This window comes from Botrytis byssoidea (assembly GCF_014898295.1).
Source record: "Botrytis byssoidea strain MUCL 94 chromosome Unknown BBYS_006, whole genome shotgun sequence".
Taxonomy (NCBI): Eukaryota; Fungi; Ascomycota; class Leotiomycetes; order Helotiales; family Sclerotiniaceae; genus Botrytis; species Botrytis byssoidea.
The window spans coordinates 574682-591001 of NW_024065847.1; the positions used below are offsets into that span (position 1 = coordinate 574682).

The 16320-nt window shown below is 44.9% G+C and overlaps 5 protein-coding genes across 5 annotated transcripts; 3 read left to right on the forward strand and 2 right to left on the reverse strand.

Annotated features, from left to right (window-relative positions):
* Positions 1-295: 295 nt before the first annotated feature.
* Positions 296-6483, reverse strand: EAE97_003626 (uncharacterized protein; the record flags this gene model as incomplete). The annotated part of the gene is made up of 2 exons (XM_038874138.1): positions 296-3340; positions 3412-6483. 2 exons carry the CDS (start codon positions 6481-6483, stop codon positions 503-505), a joined length of 5910 nt encoding a protein of 1969 aa, XP_038734747.1. The 3' UTR covers positions 296-502.
* Positions 6484-7892: 1409 nt separating this feature from the next.
* EAE97_003627 (uncharacterized protein) lies at positions 7893-9735 on the forward strand (the record flags this gene model as incomplete). The annotated part of the gene is made up of 2 exons (XM_038874139.1): positions 7893-8182; positions 8274-9735. 2 exons carry the CDS (start codon positions 7893-7895, stop codon positions 9733-9735), a joined length of 1752 nt encoding a protein of 583 aa, XP_038734748.1.
* Positions 9736-10136: 401 nt separating this feature from the next.
* On the reverse strand, positions 10137-11768 carry EAE97_003628 (uncharacterized protein). The gene is made up of 4 exons (XM_038874140.1): positions 11535-11768; positions 11315-11439; positions 10597-11260; positions 10137-10536 (listed from the first exon to the last, which is right to left on the reverse strand). Exons 1-4 carry the CDS (start codon positions 11656-11658, stop codon positions 10481-10483), a joined length of 969 nt encoding a protein of 322 aa, XP_038734749.1. The 5' UTR covers positions 11659-11768; the 3' UTR covers positions 10137-10480.
* A 1606-nt stretch (positions 11769-13374) lies between these two features.
* EAE97_003629 (uncharacterized protein) lies at positions 13375-14426 on the forward strand (the record flags this gene model as incomplete). The annotated part of the gene is made up of 3 exons (XM_038874141.1): positions 13375-13432; positions 13700-13971; positions 14028-14426. The coding sequence occupies 3 exons, from the start codon at positions 13375-13377 to the stop codon at positions 14424-14426; spliced, it is 729 nt and encodes a 242-aa protein (XP_038734750.1).
* Positions 14427-15184: 758 nt separating this feature from the next.
* On the forward strand, positions 15185-16095 carry EAE97_003630 (uncharacterized protein; the record flags this gene model as incomplete). Its single annotated transcript, XM_038874142.1, has 2 exons — positions 15185-15568; positions 15685-16095. 2 exons carry the CDS (start codon positions 15185-15187, stop codon positions 16093-16095), a joined length of 795 nt encoding a protein of 264 aa, XP_038734751.1.
* Between the last annotated feature and the right edge of the window lie 225 nt (positions 16096-16320).

Genomic DNA, 16320 nt, shown 5'->3' on the forward strand with positions numbered 1-16320 from the left:
CTTTCATATTCGCCTATTCCATCGTCCACATTCCGATTGCCTCAGCACCCCTGCTCCCAGCTCCATGATTACACCCACCCATCTGTCGAAGCCAAAAAGGTATCAAGAACCCTCCACCACAAATAATATACCAAAAATTGCCATTCATCTCATCCAATAAACGCCGAGACCCGATTTCCAAGTGGTATCCTTCCTTCCATCCGCCTATCCATACCCTTTCCATCCCTTTATATGTGTACCGCCGGATGTAGCTCCTCTAATGCATCGCTCGCTCAACTTCGTTTTCCATCCCCCTATATACATACATACATACATACATACATACAGAATTATCCGACAGATATATCGTCCTTCCTAACCACTCTTACAATAAAGAAAAAAATCAAAAACAAAATGCCAAGACTTGACAAAGAAAAAGGAATCAAAAGCGGCATTTTTGGAACCATCATCGGTGACCGTTGCACCTATGATAGCACCTCTCTTCCCCTCTCCCTCTCAAACATCATCTCCCCACACCAACCAAACTATATATCCAGCTTGCCTCGGGTACACTTCCCGCCTGCAGACACCACTTCCTCGTCCTTCCACTCACTCTTCCTATAGGTCCTACCATTCCTACCTCGCCATTAGGTCCCACAACATCCTCCCACACATTACATGTGACTCCCTTATTGCCGATCATGCTAAAGCAATTTGCACCTAGCACAACATCTAACAGCACCTCCACCTTTTCATCTGGGTCCTCAGCTTTCATAGGTTTTCTAGTAACGAGGATACGGCGTTCAATACCCTGGTCTACAGCACAAGCTTGACGCATACCAGGTGGTGGTGCTGTAACAGTTAATCTTGCATTTCCGCAATCCTGCCACTTGGATCTTGTTTCTAGGTAATACAAGCGGATTTTAATATTCTCAGAGGTAAGATTAAGACCACCATATGATGTCGAAGTACCTGCCAAACTTGCAGGATGGGGTGTCTGAGGGGGAGCAAGACCGGAGGAACTAGTGTATAGACTTGATGGACTAGATCCACGTCCTGATTCGATGGAAGACTTTGCAATATTGAAAAAGGAACTTCCTGTTAATCTCTTGAAGGATTCGGAAAGACGGGAAATAGACGGAGAGCTACTTTGCTCAGAGTTGACAACGGATGGTGCGCGTGTTGATGCACGATAGCTCTTCTTTCGTCCAAAGCTCAAGAAGCTTCGTTTTTTGCTGGCAACCGCAGTTTCATAAGTTGCGCCACCATATGAATTGAGTAGACGTTCTTCTTCTAGCTTCTTATATGTTGGGTTGTTCATGCGAGCCTGGTGAATTGAGTTGTACAGATCAACGCATGCACGGTTGTGTAGACTGTGATAACGGATGGTAGGGCTGCATTTAACTCGAGAATCACTTGTTGGAGGAGAATGAATTTCAATATCGAGTGAATTACTTTGCCTGAGTGTAACAACAGGTGTAAGTACTTGACCAAGTAATGGTCGCTTGTCCTCGTTCGAGCTTCTATCTTCCAAACCATCTACAACGGACTCTTGAATGGTTGAAAGAACTGCAGGGGAGGAATGTCTGGAGGACACTTCATGTACTTCAATTAATCCTGGACGAATGATAATGGAACAAGATTTCGAATGAACATCGTCCCAACGACCCTTAGCATTGTTCCAGGTTGTAACTGTAGCAACATGTCTTCTGATGTCTGAATTATCGACCTTTGGTACGATTGGAATTCGAGGCGTGGAATTCACAGGTGGCAAAGTAACGTTGGGCAGACTGTAAAGAGAGGTTGTAGGTGAAATGGCACGTCTGCCATATATGGTTGGAGCAGGTTCGGCTTCGGGAAGATCAGCAGCTTCAAGTTCGTCGAGCTCATCTAGTTCATCTTCATCGGAACTAGATGATGACTCTTCTTGTTCCGTGTCGGATTCTTCAGATGATGAATATGACATTTCAGAAACCTCGGAAACAGAAATCTCAGATCTCTCTGACCTCTCCGATATATCGGATATATCAGAAGGTCGGTATTCATGCTTAAGTGGAGAGGAAGTACGTCGAGACCTTGATCTTGGCGCTGGGGGCTCAATGATTATTGGTTGTTTGAGACCACTAGGAGACATTGAACGATGAGCTGGCGGTGGTGGTGGAGCGCTATCTTCGTCTGCAAAATCAGGGCTACGAGAGCGTTCAGATGTATCGTCTGGATCTACTGGATCATACGAGGTGCGGCGAATGTAATCTTTTGTGGTGGACTCGCTATCGATTGAGGCAGCAGAGCTTGTTTTGCGAACTTTAGGTATATAGGGTAATTCTTCAGAGGGTGTGAGGGGTCGGCGAGATGTTCTGCCTGGTGTAGATGCACGACTCTCAGATTCCTCAAAATCATCATTATCTCTGCTTTCTTCATCCGAATCGTTAAGAACAAGTTGGCTTGACAGAGGTGAACTTGGCGTGGATCGAGTACGAGTGTGAGAATGGTACCTTGAGGATTTGGAATGTCTTCTAGATGGTTGACCAGTACTTTCGCCATGAGAAACATCCCGATGTCTCCGTGGCGGGGATGATGTTTCTTTTCGGTCTATCTTTAGGGGAGCTGGGATTTCTACAGACGACATAGTAGAGAAGGTTGAAGACCGCGGTCTTTCTTTTGAGTGGTGCTTTCTTCTTCTACGACGAGCACCAATTGGCAATTCGTTATCATCAGGATCTCCGGCCTCGCTTATTTCTGACGGATCCATAGACATCATTGATATTGTATCTGCGTTATCTGGTATCGAGCTCAAAACTGGTTGAGGCATTGGGATAGACCCTAGCATTTCTATCCACTCGGCAGCAGTCTCGGGCTCAGCACCCTTCAGAAGAAAACTTTCTCGCCATTCTATAGGTCTTTGTATCCCACGAATCATGATTATTAGCTCATCAGGCTTCTCACCAGCGCAAGCGGATATAAAATCTCTATCGATTGGTGGAAATAGCAAGTAACGATGTGTAGCTTCTGGTGTGATTTCTGATGCACAGATCAGAACATCTCCAGGGTCAATTTCGTCTGAAAGATTATCCCGGAGTATCAATTCTACACGGCACTCAATTCGTTGGCCGTTAGAATGAGGAAAGTCGAGATCAAAAAAATCTTTAGCCGAGACTTGTCTAGTACGGTCAATATGAGCATCTTCAACTGGAGCAAGCGTTTGCGGATTGCGGGCTCGAGTCGCATCAGTGTTGTTTGCATATAGATCTTCGAGTCTAGCGTGTTCTTCTTTAACGCGACGACGAGCCATTTCTTGCAAATCCTCAAATATTTTCAACGCTTTACCTGAGAGTTCAGAATGGTTGAGTTTATCAAGACCCTATGATAAGTCAGAACCTAGGCAACGAATAATTTGCGGAATAGAGGTGACAAAAAGACTAAAGTACGCACCTTTGTTAGTTTTGCAAGATATTTTATCCTGACAAGTGGCCTCTTGAGCAAGAAGGCGACATCAACACGTTCTCCATTTGAGTTCACAATATCTCCATCGGCATTGCGCGGGACACTGTCAAGAGGTGATTCTTTTTCTTCTGCAGACGATTTGCGCGAAGCTGGTGCTAAATTAACAACAACGTCCTGGAAGCCTAATCTCCACGCACGAGTGTAGTCTTGGTAAGTTCGATGGGCTCTCTGGAGCCAGACTATAAGGGCGTCTGGATCTTGGAGTGGTATGCGCCTATGCAGACTCTTTAAACGCTCGAGAGCAACACCCATATCGACAATTGGTTTGGTAAGAAATGTTTCGTTCATGTCTGTAGAGTCGGGATTGAAGAGGCCAGCGGCGATTGCAGATTCTGATTTAGACAGAACGCAAGTTAAGAGAACTGGTATCACGCCATCAACCAGAGTCTTCAACTCTCTCATATACTTAGCCTCATCGCCCGCCAATTCCCGCATCAGATCCATCTCGGTAGCAGTCTCTAGGCTGCTTCGAGCCGTACGCACACTTCGAGCTGATCTAATACTTTTTGTACGACCAGCTGGTGGGGCATCGGGTAAAGACAACATAGACACCAAATCAGAGTGCTTTGTAAGTCGTCTTTTAAGTCCCGATCTATTACTCCTCCTGCGTGAGACGTTGGAACCAGACCGCCCGGTCTCGGTAGTCGCTTGAGTGAGAGTAGTTTTAGTGAGGTTAGATGAAGTGTCTACAGACGAAAGAGTGCTGAAGGTTTCCACGGATGCAATTTTTGATAAATGATGGTTGCCAGAGCTTCCACCTCTTCTCTTCCGTCTCGGTCTGTCGGAAATGTCTCGGTGTCCGTCTGGTACTTGAAGGTGAGTACCAGAAGAGCGGCTACGCTGAGAATTGGTATTTTCAGGTGTTTGTAAGCTACGACCAGAACTCTTGATATCATCTACATCCTGGCTTTCTTTCTTGTGGTCTTCATCATCTTCTGTGCCTAGGATACCCTCAAATGTAGACTCGCCTCGGAAAGCATCTAGTAAAGCATCTTTGAAGGGCGATTTCTTAGCTGCCTTGATCACGGGAGGAGAAGCAGCACGTAAAGCTGGACTGCGTCGAAGACCAGCTGCAGGTGGAGTTGGGGGCTTCTTGAACTCGATTGGATCATCCAGAACACGTCCCAGAGGAGATTTATCGTTGTGACTTCTGAAGCTGGTATCTGAAGCTTTCCGAACGCGCTTCTGTCTACTCCCAGTTCCTCTGCGCTCTTCTTCGAGTGCTTGTTTCTGGTCTTGATCGGGCTTGGGGGTATGTCTCTCACTTTCATCTATCTCTGTCGATACTTCTGTTAATGCGGGAGTCGAAACAGGACTTGGTACATCAAGGAAAGGATCTGGGGTGCTATTGAGCCAAGACTCAATTGTTGGAGGCCGGTTTACACCACCTCTTGGAGGCATTTCAGGGGCATCATGCGTATCATGCATAATCTTTTTCCCTTCATTGTAGACGCGCTTGAGAACTTTGGGCACTAGGTGACTAGGATTTCTTTGCGGCTTAGGTTTATTTCCAATGTTCCCCGCCTCGGCACCAATAGGCAAATCCAAGGTGCTGAAAGCAGAGTCGCCAAAGGGTATCCCGTCAACCGATGGAGATGGTGAACGGGATTTCCTTCTTTGTTTCCGGGGACTTGGAGAACGACGAGTGGAAGTTTTTACATTTGTGTCGTCCAAGTCGTTATCGGAGTGATCTTTCATATCTTTCCTTTCAGTCTCCTTCAGTGGCTTCATATGCTTCTCTGACGACTTACGCTTATGAGAATGCTCATCCGAGGTCTCTGGTCTCAGAGGTGTTTGCTTGCCGTCCTTATGAACAGGTGTCGGTTTCAGGCTGATGCCATCGAGAAAAGGGTTGCCTCCGGAACTCTGTTTCTTAGCCTCGGGAGCCCTCCATCTCGCTTGAACAGGCTTTACCCTGATGCCATCTTCCCACCGACCGTTCGGTCCGCATGCCTTGACTCGAATGCCATCATTCGCTGGAGTTCGAGATGGTTCCGATTTAGGGGTGTGTTTTCCTTTCGACGAACTAACAAGGCTTTCCTTGGAACCATTGTTCGAATTCTTTCGCGAGCTTGGGGTACTCCTTGACTCAACTTTCATTCTGTTTTTTGAGGGTTTCCGGGTCAGTTCCTCCTCCTCCTCCTCTATTTCAACTATAATTTCTCCTAAAGACTTGGCCCTCATTTTGCCCTTGTTTTCCCCACGGGCGTTTTGCTGTGGGGTCTTGCTTGCTCGTGAAGTAGATTGGGCCGCTCCATGTCCTCCCGCCTCAGCCTCCGTACGCTTGACCCAATCAGCGATTTTACTTTCCAACTTGGGATTAGCAGCCGTCTGTTGGAGAAAGTCTTTAGGTATGGCTCGCATTGTGACCTTGACATCCTTCTTCTTTGGAGAGGCCTTAGTCTTATTCATCACCCAATGATCATCGCTTATAACTCTTTTTCGAGGCGCACTTTTGCTCCTCACTTCTGCGGCCCAATCTTCAGGGTCTCTATTTTTCCGCCGTCCAGGTCGAGTATTTTGATTTTTGACATGAAGCCTATTATCCTCGGTGACAACACTGGGCCCAACTACACTCTCTTCCTCCACCTCCACTATTATCTCATCCAGTTCCGACTCTGGATCGTCGTCTTCTTCAATGGCAGCTGCTGCACTAGCTTTTTGCCATTGCTTAACCCGATCGTGTACTCCTCCTGGCTTTTGAATTCTATTCACAGTGCTCTCCCGCATCTCCGCTTTGACTGCGTCAAGACTTCTTCGTCTTTGGCGACTTGCTGATGGTCTGCCCAGCAGAAAATCAGTAAGCAATGTCGGCTCCGATTTCTTGGATGGTGGTCGCTTGTGTGTGGGCGCATTGGCAGGAGTCCGCGGCTTGACACCCGGCTTTCGTATAGCTGTACCATTGGGAGTGCTCCTGGCGGGTGATGTCTTCTGCGGAGCAGCTGGAGACTTGGGTTGGGCCGGAGCTGTCTCATCTTTTTCAGGTTCGGGGGAAGGCATGGTCTGATAATTTCCATAGCGTCAGTAGCTCTTCGTAGCATAGATAGCGTAATATGTTGCGCAAAGTTGGGTTTGTAAACAATATTCAACTTCGAAAAAAACGTTAGATGCGCACCTTGATTAAGACCAATTCCTAACTCTAACATGCGGCGACTCAAATGGTAGTCGTATATTATAGCAAAACATCGAAACAAGTCCTTTTGCTGGCGTACATGAAGGCCGCTGTAAAATTATTGATTTGCGCCAATGTTCATTGACCCACGAGGAATGGCAGAATGTGACTTTGTGAGAACTTCCCAGGCAATTGGGCGCTGAAATGTGCTGTCAGTTGATAGGGCAACCCGAGTGATAAGACGAAGATGAAATATCGCTATTCGATGTCAACTGTCAATTGTCAATTGTCAATTGCCCAATTGACGTAGATTCAAGATTCTCTCTGAGGTTGAGAACAGTGGTAATATCAAAATCAAATGATTTTCTGTCCTAATCTCACAATGATATTGTTTGCATTATGGGACCAAAGTTTGTTTATCATTAGTTGCGTTTTCCCGCACGGTTGTGTTATTGTTTATTTCGCTTTGGATCTTGAACTGTATGGCTGGAGCTTGATTTGTTGACGAGAACCTTATTAGTGGCGGTGCAAGGACATAGTAACCTTTATTATCGTCCGTGGGATGAGGAGTTGAGGTGGGATTGATGCATTTCGATACACAAGCTGAATAAAATCAAGAGAAATCCCCAGCAGGTGTCGTTTGAGATGATATTTGCTTTTTCTTCTTCGCCCGACCTAGGTAGGTTCATCAAGGCATTCCAGAGTTAGGTTCTGGATAAACTCTGCTCAAGATAAGGATATAACTCGGATGATTCGATAGAAACAAACAAATTGGAATGGCAGGAAAGGAAAGGAAAGGAAAGGATGGACCAACATTCATTAATGCCCACCAAAAATGGAGATGGGGCCTAGAGCAGCCGCCCGCTTGAAGAAGATTATTATTAGATACTAGCCATGTATTACGAACGCTAAAAGCAGGTACGGACAGCAGAAAGTTTCATAATCACGTGAGAATGTATGTGATGAAGTGTGATGGTAACAACATTTTTGTGGGTAGATTCAAGTACCTAGTCAGAATAAGACAGAAGAGTCTACTGGTATTATTATTAAACAATGATATGGCGGCAATGAAATTATAAGAGAACCTGTTTCATTATTATAGTACGATTATTTCTCAACCTGCAGAAAGTTGGTAGTCGCGCTGGTGTACCGAAGCTTTCCTTGATTGGTTCTTAGCTCAAAAATAAGCTTTATTCGGACTAACTGTTATTCCGCGCACCCCTGTCGAATATTATTCATCCCCTCTCCAAAAATCCCACCTATTGATACTTGTAAATCCCATTACTGAGACTCAATCATGTCGACGTTTAAGCCATATACTTATTTTCAATGTCCTTGCTCTGATACATCCATTCCTGCAAATTCTTCTACACCTCCGGATTCCCCAACTCACGAAGAAGAACGCACGTTTGATCCAAGAGCTCCACGCGCGAACTATAGCTTATATCCACTGGAACATCTTCTATACTGTGAGGATTGTCACCAAATTCGATGCTCGAGATGTGTATTAGACGAGATAGTGACTTGGTACTGCCCGAGCTGTTTATTCGAGGTACCGAGTAGTACAGTGAAGAGTGAAGGTAACAGGTTAGTAAATATGGCCTTACGATTTATTGTTTCGGTGTCAACTCCCTGAGAGAAAGATCTAGATCCTAATGTGCTACTACCAATCACTTAGATGCACAAGATCTTGTTTCCAATGCCCGATATGTATATCACCTCTTTCAGTAAATGAGGCGCCAATTCCAGAAGTACCCAATGTTTCGTCATCTCCGATAGCACCCTATATTCTTCACTGCGCATACTGTATGTGGAGCTCGACCGAAATTGGCATACGATTCGAGAAGCCAAACTCCGTATACTCACAGTTATCCAAGATAAAGAATGGTGGTGATCCACTAATAAGCGCAAAAGAACGCCGTCGAGATAGAGATGAAAGGCGGTCATCTTTGGCTACAGAAACGATCTTGGAAGAGGCAGACGAGGTCATAGAAAAACATGTAGACCCAAACGAGAAACTCGATATAGAAAGTCAATATGCGAACCTAAAATCATTTTACCAGGGCCAATTGGCAGATTCAAATCCAAGCAGTGCGCTAGGATTTTCCAATGATTATGGATATGGATCCCCCGGAGCATTAACTCGAATAATGGGTCTTTACACAGGTGGAAGTTTTGGCGACCGAAAAGCGAAATCTAAAAATGCAAGCATGCGAGAAGCGTGTGATTCAACCGAAGGACTTCAGGTCTACGATCCCGAAGCCGAGTCTTTGGCCGTTTCACAACTTCTCAAAGACGGCTGGGAAGGTACAATTGCAACCGAGCAAAGAATAAATCAGACATCACCTTCAACCCGATTCCTCGGCTCTCTTCGCCCAATCCCTAGCCTCCTCCGCACCAAACGTTCCAAACGTTGCCGTACCTGTCGTCATATTCTGTCCAAACCTGAATCCAAAGTCCCAACCACACGTTTCCGCATTCGCCTCGTCGCTCTCTCCTACATACCATCTATCAGCCTCTCCCCCCTTCAACCCGTTCCCAGTCCGACTCCCGCCCAAATAACCCTCACCCCACTCAGGCCAACTCAGTTCCTCCTAACTTTCAAAAACCCCCTGTTCGAACCCGTTAAAATATCTCTCGCAACAAAAGGTCTCACGACTGACCGGCACGCCTCCAAAGTCATCCTTCTTTGTCCCCAATTTGAAGTCGGCGCCAACACAGATATGTGGGACGAAGCGCTACAAGATTCCTCGTCCTCCGCTCATGATCGGAAACATTCAACCGCTACCCACGGCAGCATGGCGAGCATTGATCTCAGTAACGAAGCGCATGGAAAACCCTGGGATAAAGGTCGCAATTGGACAAGCGTAGTCGTCGAAGTCACACCTGGAAAACTTAAGGCGAAATTACCCGGACTAGAGCAACAGAGGAGATTAGAAGAAGAAGTGCAAAAGGAAAGAGTGGAAGAAGACGCCGACGTGTGCGAAATCGCGGTTTTCGTGAGAGTGGAATGGGAGGCGGATGCGGCTGGTGATGGAGATGGGGCTGGGAAATTGGGGGGACTGGGGGATAGGGATGGAAGGGAAAAAAGGGAGCTGGCTTATTGGTGTGTGGTGGGCGTGGGAAGGATCGGTAAATGAAAAATTGAGAGTGAGAGTTAGCGGGTAAGCAGACTTCGCGCTTGAGAATATCAGTCTAGTATCAAGTACCTCGACGCCAAAGTGACAGGAAGTTCTAGGCATTAAAGCTTCGTCGTTGGGTTTAGCAAAAATGGGCACGATGCCCGCAATCCTTTAAAATCCTGGCCAACGACCGAGTCCGAATACTGCGGGTACTACTGGTATAGGGTATATGATACCTTGGAAAAGAGTGTGAGCCAGCGCGTGGATATGAAGTGAGCAACGAGGAGTTGGAAGCCCAGTGGTTTTTGAGAGATGGAAATTTATACCCAATTGCCATTCCATTCTGATCTAGCGAACAAAATAGAATTAGAAGAAATACGATACCACACTATAGATTCAAACATGATATCAATTGAACTCATAAACTGGACTAAAATTCTTGGACAATTTTTACTTTCTTATTTTCTCCTCTCATTCTCATTCTCTAACAAGCTACTGAGTAATGCGATGAATAATGAAGACCTGTACGCCAGGACCTGAATGTACACCTAATAGAAAAAAGTACTAAAACGAGAAAAACGACAACCTTCCATAACCTAACATGAGAGAATCCGTAGTAATTTGTGATGAGGCATGCCAAAGAAGCGTGTATTCAGAGTCATTCGAATTTCTTCGAAGAAATAAACTTCAATTGAGTTTATGCTGAAGGGCGACTTGATGCGCGGGTAGTATGGTGGTAAAGAGATGAGGAAATAGATGGGGTTTACAAGGATCGGACGTAACGTCCAGAAACCATACAATGATCTCTCTCGAAAGGTTCTGTAGTAGATCATGGTCAGTTGTTGGAAAACAAGTTGGTTGACATGGGGAAAAGCTTACCTAGAGTCAATTGCTCCAAAGGCTTAATTCTCTCCTCTCTCAATTTTTGTACTTCTCTAGCGAAAACAGCTTCTGGTGCGGCTGTGGAGTCGATACAAGATGCCTTGATGGAAACTAAAATACCACCACCAACCTTCAAGAACAAATGTGCGTTCAATCCAACAATACGGGCTTGATCAGGTTGTGCAACATCGGCGAAGATAACATCGACCATAGAGACCAACATTCTGTACTTAAGTGGGTGACGAGCGTCCTCAATGATTGGGATGACGTTTGTGCGGTGGGTAGCCATGTTGATAAGGTCACGGCCAGATCTGTGGGAGAATTCGACGGCGAAAACAGTTCCTGTGGGTCCAACGATATCGGCAACGTGGGAAACTGAAGTTCCAGAAGCGGAACCAAGGTAAAGAACCTTAGCACCGGGCTTGATGAAAATCTCATCCATACCACCGAGAACACCTGCTGCAATCTTACTTCTGAAAGGATTCCAGACACGGTATTCGGTCTTAGTGGTGCTTGGAGTACCATCTTCGTTGGCTGGGCCGGCGCCCTCGACACTGATGCGCTTCTCGCCGTATACAGATTCACCTGGGCTAAGGTTCTTGGTGACCAACATATCTTCCTTGCCACGAGCGACGAAAATTCCCTCATGACGATGGGGCTCCTGAACAAAATTGTTAGAACTCAATTGAAGTTCAATTCAACTGCAGATACTTACGACAATGGTCTTGGCACCTCCTCTGGCACCAGCACCTCCACGGCCTCTTGGAGCACCACGTCCTCCACGGGGAGCTCCTCTTCCACCACCACGTCCGCCTCCACGTCCTCCACGGTCTCCACCACCTTTTTACAAAGTCAGCGGGATTCAACTAAAACATTGGCGCATGCGCATTGAGCCATTAAGATTCAAATCGCATTGGAAATATAAAAATACGAACCTCTTCCACCACCTCTTCCTCCAAAGCCTCCGCGACCACCACGATCACCACCTCTTCCCCCGCCGAAACCTCCACGTCCTCCACGGTCGCCGCCACGAGCACCTCCTCTTGGTGTGTATGCCATTTCTGCTTTAAAGTTTAGGGATTGAAAGTGCAGAAAAAAGTGTAATTGAGGCCGAAAAAATACTTGTCGGACGATTCGAGATTCTTGGGCGACGGGTCAATTGGATGCAATAAAAATTCTGGAGGTGAAATTTTGGGATTTTTTTTTAGGCGAAAAGGTCAAAGCTCCTAGAACTTATCACGTGTGTGTGCTAGGCCTGATGCACGAGAGCATTTTAGGACTATTGATGGCATGTTATTGGAGGAGGCAAAAACTTTGGTTGTTGATAAGGGAGATTGATAAAAAAAACTATCATCAAAGGCTGGTAATGTATGTTATACTTGTGTCAAGTCGATTTTGGATGACTTTCGAATACATCTGTCTTTCCACCGTCCAGTTGTGAATAGAATTGTGTTCGAGTTGGAACATTATGCTTTTCACAAAAAGGCTCACCGGGAGCTCATCGCACCTTGCCAGGAACTGATTTTTGACAAATCTTCTGCAGCTATTGCCAGCTTTCACCCTTTTCCCTCTCATCGACGAAAGCTGCCAGGGAACCTAGATTTTTTGAAGTAATATTTGCTATCATACATTTGAAAGGAAATGAGACTACAGTGAGTTGAAGAATTAGAAAGACAAAGCTTGGTGGAATTCTCTACACAAGGCGGGTGATTTTGGACTGACGAGATTCTCGAGAGTCTACGAATCGCTCTCCGTTTATGTCTCTCTTAATTACTTGTCAGGTCAAGTTGCGACGCAATCGTTCATCTTCACTGTTGAAGAAATACAATCTGTGGTATTCCTGAATTCGGGGGTGCTTCATAGCATTATATCAAGCAGGTTCCAACGGCCATCATTCACAAATACAGGTGGGTATTTCCTGGTGAGTAGTCCTCTCAATATGTTGTTGTAAGATCATGATCGAGCAAGTGTTCTCTATCTTTGATATTCCACTGGCCAGTACAATAGGTTACGTTCATGAGTTGTGCCTGTACATTTCTAAATGACTTGCTGAAAGCGCATTTATTCTTCTTCTAATCTATTTGGAATATACCCTCACAATCCCAAACTTAAATTTCTTATCATATTGCATTATGCATAGCACTTTTTATGCTTATAAAATTATATCTTACATTTATACTGTGATCAAACAAGCATCGTTTTGTCTGATCTCACAACGACCAGGGGGTCCAAGCATCCCTTGTTAATTTGACTACATCAAGACGTCGATACTCACGGGATTTTTGTCGATTGATCCAATCATGTCCCAAAAAATTCTTGAGATGAACGCTTCTATCATCTCATGTTTGGCTGTCAAATGCTCTTGGCTCTGTCTTCGCTCACTGGGAGCCTTCCGGATGTATTCACATCCGTTCGATGAGTATCACAAAATTTGGTCAAGGCATTTTTGATCACATCAAGACTATCAAAGAAGTCCGACGTCCCAAGGAGTGCAATAAGCCTCGACGTATCCGATTCAGTCTGGCAAAGTGCTGGGGATATGCTGTTCCGCTCTGAATGTTGTTTATCACGAAAGGGAGAATTGTAGTATAATAGTCGCTGACTCTCCCACCATGACAGCAAGTCCTGTACACATCGCAAACTTTGTCGCTCATTCACCAGTGCTCATTCTCCTCCCACGTACGTTTATCATTCCTTCGTTGAGCGCCCCAGCGGCTGCCATACCTTTTAAGTAATATCAATCTTTAATCACATTCTTTCTTTATAATACAAATCATGCGTTTCACTCAGGTGACATCGTTGATCTTGAGCCTAGCTGCCTTAACCATCGCAAGTGAGTACCAGTCTATGCTTTCATCTAGGTTATCCAGTACTCCGGACAAGATGATCATATTTGGCTTGTCAATGTTTGGAAGCGAGTCAACATCTGCAAGAAGATCAATGTTTAAAATAAGGTGGACATTTGAAGCGGTCTAATCATTTTGGAGGAGATGAATCTTTTGATTGAACTCAGGAATAAAACGATGTTCAATTGTTTGATCAACACTGGAGACTTTTGAATACGCTGATGGCATGATTCCCATTTAATAACATAACTCAGGCCCATATCCTCACCCAGTCCCGGAGACTGATAAGAATATTGCAAGTGGATTGGTCTATGCTCCTAGGGACTCGAGACAGCAACCGAAGGCGAATTCAAACAATGTGATCATTATCACAAAGACAGAAGAAGAGCAGTTGACGGAAATCTCACGAAATCGCGAGATTCAACTTACCAAGCTTGTTCAAGAGCGACTTATCATCATCGATCGAACACAAATCGCTAGGGACAACATTAGGAGAAATCACTTCAAGAACTTGAACGCGCAACAGGTATTTTCTTCCTTTCAAGCGGAAGCCAAAATTACAGAAATTAACATGACCCCCAGAACATTATCATCATTGTTGTCACACAAATTGTCGATGCTCGGGATAGATCAAACAAAAATGTTCGATATATGACACATCAAATCCAAGCAAATAACCAAGCCCAGGATACACAATTTGTTATGGTTCAGCAGGATCAACGAATGACCATCAATGGTGTCAATGTTGCATCTTCGACAGGAACAGCATCTTTGCCTCGAGGCACTGGAGTGTCGGCTTTCCCTTCATTTGAGACTTATGATTCAAATGCGACCCCATCAGTATCAAATGTCACCCATATTCTACCGGTGAATGCTCAAGCTCCAAACTTTGCGGGCGTGAAACAATTCCAGGACCCAGCAATGATCATCGAAGAGGGTCAGAAGGCATTTGTGAATTTTGTGAGCGGTACGGGAAATTGATTTCAATCATTAGTGTCTTGAATGCGAAGTTGTATTTTGGGATGCATGGTAACCGATCAGTGAGGGAAAACTGTTACCCACATATCTTCTGGTAGATCCAAAATTGTATGACGCATCATTCTTCTGTGAGGAATTTAGTGTCAACTATAATGCCAGGTTGTCGATCAACATAGGACTTGAGATGATCTTAGTGCCTGTTCTTGAAAAACGTTCCATCCTAAAGATGCCCTAATAGTGACTACCGACAAGATCCGTACGCTTGAGTTTGCAACATCCTAGGTCATCGGTTGATTTCGAATGATAGTGTGGTTGCGTCTCTTGGCATGTGGGGACTTTGTTTACTTACTCGGACGTCAATATCATTAACATCAACAAGATTTGGACAAAACTAACGATACCTACTTTATCTCTCTTTCTAATAAACTTCAAATTTGCGCAATTCATATTCTATGAGGCAGACTCGCTCTTTCTGTCCGGTTCTTGAAAGCTAGATCATTAGCTTCTCGATCCGTTGGAATCTAGATGCGTATGGAAACATGTACTAGCTGCGGCCAGTGCCCTTGGAATATGTACCCGTATGACATCTGGATGCTAGATCATGGACAGAATCTCATCATATATGCCATGCCCAGCTAAGCAGCTTGGCTGTTTCTATACGTATTTATACCCATGACTGATTCTCCTGTAAGTACTTTTCTTGGTCACTTTTCCATCACACCCCAATTCTCCATCTACAACTCAGCCCCATAACAAACAAGATGCGTCTTTCATATATTTCCGCTCTGCTATTGGCACCCCTTGCACTTGCGAGTCTTATCCCAAGCTCAAATGTCATCTCAATCAACCAGCGGGATGTCTCTGTCTCCCTTGAATCTAGAACTCAATATGTTAGTCAAAAGATTAAAAATGTTGTTAACGAGGGTCACAAAGTCACAGAGATGTGTCAAAACTACAAGGGTGGAGTCTTCGAATCTATCAAACTCTATAGGCAATTCAAAACTTGCTACAGCTCGGTTCAGTCGGCCGAAAAGGCTGCGAGCCAATCGGAACCTATGAGTGAGGGTGAAAGTGCAAACGTTGAAGCTGCTTTGCATCAACTCACTCCCGAATTCTTAGAAATATCAAAAGCTCTTAAAGAACGTGTAAGTTGCCCTGAACACTTTTGTCATTTACTCTCTCTTTTTTTTTCACTGCGACAGCTCTGTTGGACAGTGCATTATGATGGATACTAGGATGCAGTGCTGACAAATTTAAATAGAAAAGTATGATTCAGAACACCCGATATGCAACTTACTTTGCGACGGAAATTGAGAAACTGCAAAAGAATGTAGACGGTTTGTACAATACTTGCCAGAAAAAGGTCACAACCCCCCACCAACCGAAGATCAAAGCGCTCGGGAGTGAAGTAGATGCGCAGTTCGAGATTGTAAAGAAGGAACTTGCCAGCAAATCTAAGGCCAGAAGATCTCTTGAATCTGGATTGGATAATGAGGAATATGGAGATCTTGAAAAGCGTTTCGACTTGCCGGATTTCTCAGAGTTCTCAGATCTTTCAGAAGGTTTCTCGGAAGGTCTCGAAGGCCTCTCAGGTTCCTCGGAAGATCTTCCAGGCCTCTCAAGTCTTGAAGGTCTCACAGAAGGCCTTCCAATTGGCGGAAAGAAGGATTAATATGTGGCTCGACATAGGTGCATCTGGCTTTACAGAATTGAACATGTAACGCTGAGTTTGATCTAAAGCTTGAGGGATGTATAGGCAAGATGCTTGTATTAATTTTAGAGATTTGTCTACCTAGAATAGCTCGGCTCATTTGCAAAACTCAATACTGTAACTGATAATTATAATACCTGAATTAAACCCGAATCCTTCACCCATCTTAGCTACATGTGTCGAATA

Excerpts from the sequence above, each read along its gene's own strand:
- EAE97_003628 (XM_038874140.1), bottom strand. The coding sequence starts at position 11,658 with ATGGCATACACACCAAGAGGAGGTGCTCGTGGCGGCGACCGTGGAGGA. Across the intron at positions 11,440-11,534 it reads AGGAAGAGGTGGTGGAAGAG|GTGGTGGAGACCGTGGAGGA; the intron begins GTTCGTATTTTT and ends CTTTGTAAAAAG. Across the intron at positions 11,261-11,314 it reads GAGGTGCCAAGACCATTGTC|GAGCCCCATCGTCATGAGGG; the intron begins GTAAGTATCTGC and ends AATTTTGTTCAG.